The 4,987-nt window shown below is 52.7% G+C and overlaps 1 protein-coding gene across 4 annotated transcripts in view; it reads left to right on the top strand.

Moving 5' to 3' along the window:
• LLGL2 (LLGL2, scribble cell polarity complex component) overlaps window positions 1-4,987 on the top strand; it is a 45,020-nt gene that overhangs the window by 26,216 nt on the left and 13,817 nt on the right. For all 4 annotated transcript variants that reach the window (XM_023511158.1, XM_023511157.1, XM_012803210.2 and 1 more), the window contains exons 4-6: window positions 1,694-1,775; window positions 2,087-2,202; window positions 2,851-3,009. In XM_023511158.1, coding sequence (XP_023366926.1) covers window positions 1,694-1,775; window positions 2,087-2,202; window positions 2,851-3,009 — 357 coding nt within the window. The remainder of the gene's footprint in view (window positions 1-1,693; window positions 1,776-2,086; window positions 2,203-2,850; window positions 3,010-4,987) is intronic.

The raw sequence follows: 4,987 nt of genomic DNA, 5'->3' as shown, positions 1-4,987 counted from the left end.
GTTGTTGTTTGGCAGGCCCAGGCTGGATTCGAACCCGTCAGCTCAGGTGTATGTGGCTGGCACCTTAGCCACTTGAGCCACAGGCACCGAGCCAACCGCTCCTTTTTTATTGTTAGTTTTTATTTTCTTTTTTAAATTTTTTTTTCTTTTTATTTCCTTGCTTTTGTTGTTGAGACAGAGTCCCATCCTATGCCCTGAGCAGAGTGCAATGGCGTCATAGCTCATTGCAACCCCAAATTTAGGCTGTGGGCATCCTATTGCCTCAGCCTCTGGAAGCCACTGGGATTATAGGCCCTCACCATGGTGCCCAGCTGGGTTTTTTAGTTTTATGAGTTGGGGGTCTCACTCTCACTCAGGCAAGTCTCAAACTCCTGAGCTTAAACAATTCTTACTCAGCCTCCCACAGTTCTGGGATTATAGGTGTGAGCTACTGCACTGGGTCAGGTGACCACTCTCATCCCTGGGGGTATTCTAGCATCCTCTCAGGAGTCAACCCCAAATACAATGAGTGGAGGCAGGTGACAGCCAAGGACATTTTATTTTTTCCTCTATAGGAGTTAGAAATAGACTGACCCCAGGGCTCTGTACAGCAGAGGTGAGGTAGCCTTGGGTGGGGAGGACAGCGCTCAGGCAGCTGTTCTTCCAGGTTCTATCCGCACTCACCAGAGAACAGCGCACACACCTGCTTGCCAGCAGTGCTCCTTCCCTGGCCTGAGGCTGGACGCTGTCCTATTGAGTTCTCCTTATTTTCTTTCTTTTTTGAGACAGAGTCTCACTATGTTGTTGCCCTTGGTAGAGTGCCATGGCATTACAGTTCACAGCAACCTCAAACTCTTGGGCTCAAGCAATTCTCCTGCCTCAGCCTCCCAAATAACTGGGACTACCGGTGCCTGCCACAATGCCTGGCTATTTTTTGTTGCAATTGTCATTGTTGTTCAGCTGGCCTGGACCAGATTCAAACCCGCCAACTTCAGTGTGTGGCTGGCACTGTAACCACTGTGCTACAGGCACCGAGCCTGGGTCCTTCTTTAAAGCATTCTATCTGGGCTGATTCAGGGCCCCAGGTGGTTACAGGGGTGGCAAGCCTTGGACACTTTCCCCAAGAGGAGGGCACTAGAGAGTTGGGAGATGGGGGACCACCTGAGATAACTCAGCTGGCACCTCCTCCCACAAAGCCCTAACCCCTTCCTGTTCCTGTCTGCTGCCTCATGTAGAAGAGGCCAGCAGGTGTACACACAGGAAGGCAGGGGCCTGTGCTGGCAGCTCAACCTTTCCTCAGCTGGTTAATCATTGCCAGGCCATGGCCAGATCCTTGGAGATCCCTGGTGCCAAGGCCGCTGGGGGTGGGACCACGGTGCCACCAAGTGATAGCCAAAGGTTCTGTTGCAGCTAAGGTTAGGGGTGGGGCTGAGGCAGCCTAACAGTTGCCAGGATAGGGCTTTACCCTTTATGGAGCTGCTCCCCACCTGCCTGGCTGAAAGAATTACCCTGCAGGTCAGGTCAGGTCATTGTCCATGTGGCCTGGGCCTGCTGTCTCCTCTCTAGTTCAGGCCCCTGGACATGGGTCCTGCTCTAGGGGAAAGGCAGGCCCCTCTGCTTGCACTCCTCTCCACATAGACCCAGAGGGCCTGGCGCTCAGGGTGGGTAAGGTACAGTGTCCACCCTCCAGAGCTTTTCCTGAACCTGTTCCTAGCTACGGAGCCCCAGGGGTGGAGTTCATGGGACTACACCAGGAGAACAACGCTGTAACACAGATCCACTTCCTGCCTGGCCAGGTGAGGGGCCTGGGCTGGGGAAGATGCCAGTAGAGCCAGGGAGCCTTCTCTGTGCCCTTTCACCCTCACTTCCCACCAGCAGGACTGGTGTGGAGAGGCTGGCATTTGGTAGCTCTGGGGCTGGTGCTAATGGGAATGCCTGGGACGACCTCCCTTTCCTCAGCGGGAGGTTCACTGGCCACCCTGAGAATAACCAGGGGTTTTTTGGTCTGTGGAGCAACTGGGCTGGGTCAGCCCAGGGTAAAGGCTTCATGAATGTTGCCTTCCCTGGTTAACAAAACAGCATGCTCCTGTCCCCTGTCCCTGCCTAGTGCCAGTTGGTAACTCTGTTAGATGACAACAGTCTGCACCTGTGGAGCCTGAAGGTCAAGTGTGGGGTGTCAGAGCTGCAGGAAGATGAGAGCTTCACACTGCGTGGTCCCCCTGGGTAAGGACTTCCTCTCCCAGCCCAGGCTGACTCATGCTACCAACCTCTGGAGAGCTCACCTTTGAGGAGGGCCATTGCTTCTGCAGCGCCGGTTACTGGGGGCAGTGGACAGGGCTGTGGGCTGAGGGCTGCCTCTGCGTCCTCACACCATATCACACTGGGGGTCCCAGGTGTTCTTCCTGTCTCCTAACCCAGCCACTCTGCCAGTTTTTTGTTTCGTTTTGTTTTTGAGACAGTCTGACTTTGTCACCCTCGGTAGAGTACTGTGGCATCATAGCTCACAGCAACCTCAAACTCTTGGGCTCAAGAGATCCTCTTGTTTCAGCCTCCCCAGTAGCTGGGACTACAGGCATCTACCACAATGCCTGGCTATTTTTAGAGACGGGGGGTCTCGCTTTTGCTCAGGCTGGTCTCGAACCCATGAGCTCAGGCAATCTACCTGCCTTAGTCAGCTGTCTCCTTAGCAGAAAGCATCCAATGTTTGTCCTGTGTGAGATGGTGTTAACCCTGCTAAAGGACTTTATAGGCCTCTTTCCCTTGGCAGGGCCTTCCCTGGGCCTGTTGAGGGCAGCCAGGATTTGAGGGGATTCCACAGGGACTCTCCTGCCTGGGCAGCAGCCAGTTCACGAGTAGCCATTCCTATTGTAGGGCTGCCCCCAGTGCCACACAGATCACTGTGGTCCTGCCACACTCCTCCCGAGAGCTGCTCTACTTGGGTACTGAGAGTGGCAACGTGTTTGTGGTACAGCTGCCAGCCTTCCGCTCGCTGGAGGACCGGACCGTCAGCTCAGACGCCGTGCTGCAGCGGTGAGCACAGGGACCCTGCAACTGCTAGATACTCCCCCCCTCCACTTCTGCAGGGATTCTCTTGGTCCCCAATCACATCACATCTCTCAAGAGCTTATAATTTCTACTCCTGAGGGGAGATTCTCAGCGTCTCATCTGTCCCCTATATTGAGAGTCTACCACCCATAGTATGTTAGCATCATAGCACTAAAAGGGGTCTTGGGGGTAATTTGCCACCTCATTTAAAGGCCCTAATGACTTATTTCACCAACTCTTAGTCCACTGTCCTTTGTACCATGCATTTCAAAATCCCAGGACTCTGCATCAAGGGAGTTGGGTCAGCCCTTCCTGCATCCCCTAGGGCAACTCCCAGTGCTGCATTCTGGGTGCTGTGCTAAGTGTCCACTTGCGCACAGGGCCTATGGCAGAGAAGCCTTGACCGCCATGAGCCTGTGGGTTTGTGAGATCATTTTAGCAGCTTTGCTTCTCTCTTATGACATTTACAGTAGACAGGGGGCCAAACTGGGTCTGAGTATGGAGATGTGGATAGGGGTTCAAACAGGGAAGAGATGAGAGAGTTTAGGGGGAGCTTATAGGGGCAGCGGTGGCCATGGTTGAATGTTCTTCAGTTATGAGGAGCAGGAGTAGGCCAGGGTGCTAGGATGCCTGGAGCTGATTCGCACAGCTGGGAGGCCTGGCAGCCCCAGGGGATGGTGAAGCAGGGACTATGTGCCAGGGCAGACTATGACTGGGCTGCAGATCTCTGCCTTTCTCCCTCTCAGCAGGGTAGGACTGGGGCAGTGTTCTCATGGTCAGAGCAAAATGGGTTTGCAGGACAACAGGTGGCCTGCCTGGGGTGCAGCCTGTGTGATTGATCTGTGTGCAAGACAGGAGGTTGCCCAGACTAGAGTTCAGTGGTATAGTGGCATGATCTTAGCTTACTGCAACCTTGAGCTCCTGGGCTCAAGTGATCTTCCTGAGTATCTGGAACTACAGGCACCTACCACCATGCCCTGCTAATTTTTCTATTTTTGGTAAAGATAGGTCTTGCTCTTGCTCAGGCTAGTCTTGAACTTTTGTTCTTAAGCAGTCCTCCTGCTGAGTCCTCCCAAGGTACTAGGCTTGAGCCACTGAGCCTGATTACTTACCTAAGTTTTTTGAACATTTAACTCTTTAGTCTCCTGACCCTAAGAAGGTCTCCATCCTAAAGATACAAGCATGAGAATGCTCATTATAGGGCTGGTCTGTCTTCCTCTCTCCCTCCCTGTCTCCCTTCCTCCCTCCCTCACTTTGTCACCCTCAATAGAGTACTGTGACATCATATCTCACAGCAACCTCAAACTCTTGGGCTCAGGCGGCACCTGTGGCTCAATGAGTAGGGTGGCAGGTTCAAACACGGTCCTGGCCAAACTGCAACAAAAAATAACCGGGCGTTATGGTGGGCACCTGTAGTCCCAGTTACTTGGGAGGCTGAGGCAAGGGAATCACCTAAGCCCAAGAGCTAGAGGTTGCTATGAGCTGTGACGCCACAGTACTCTACTGAGGTTGACAAAGTGAGACTCTGTATCTAAAAAAAAAAAAAAAAAAAATCAAACTCTTGGGCTCAAGTGATTCTCTGGCCTCAGCTCCTAAGCAGCTCTAACTACAGGTGCCCACCATAACACCCAGGTATTTTTAGAGATGAGATCTCGCTCTGGCTCAGGCTGGTCTTGAACCTGTGAGCTCAGGCAATCCACCTGCCTCAGCCTCCCACAGTGCTAGATTACAGGCATGAGCCACCATGCCCGGCCCTATAGGGTTGTTTTTTTGTTTTTGAGACAGCATCTCACTATGTCACTTGGTAGAGTGCTGTGGTGTCATAGCTCACAGCAACCTCAAACTCTTGGGCTTAAGCAATTCTCTTACCTCAGCCTCCCAAGTAGCTGGAACTACAGGTGCCTACCACAACACCCAGCTATTTTTTGTTGCAGTTGTCATTGTTGTTTTGTTTTGTTTTTTG

The sequence above is a fragment of the Otolemur garnettii genome, unplaced genomic scaffold, assembly GCF_000181295.1.
Source record: "Otolemur garnettii isolate 467f Iridium unplaced genomic scaffold, OtoGar3 scaffold00018, whole genome shotgun sequence".
NCBI lineage: Eukaryota > Metazoa > Chordata > Mammalia > Primates > Galagidae > Otolemur > Otolemur garnettii.
Note: the sequence above shows the minus strand (reverse complement) of the source record. Positions and strands in the feature narration are given on the sequence as shown.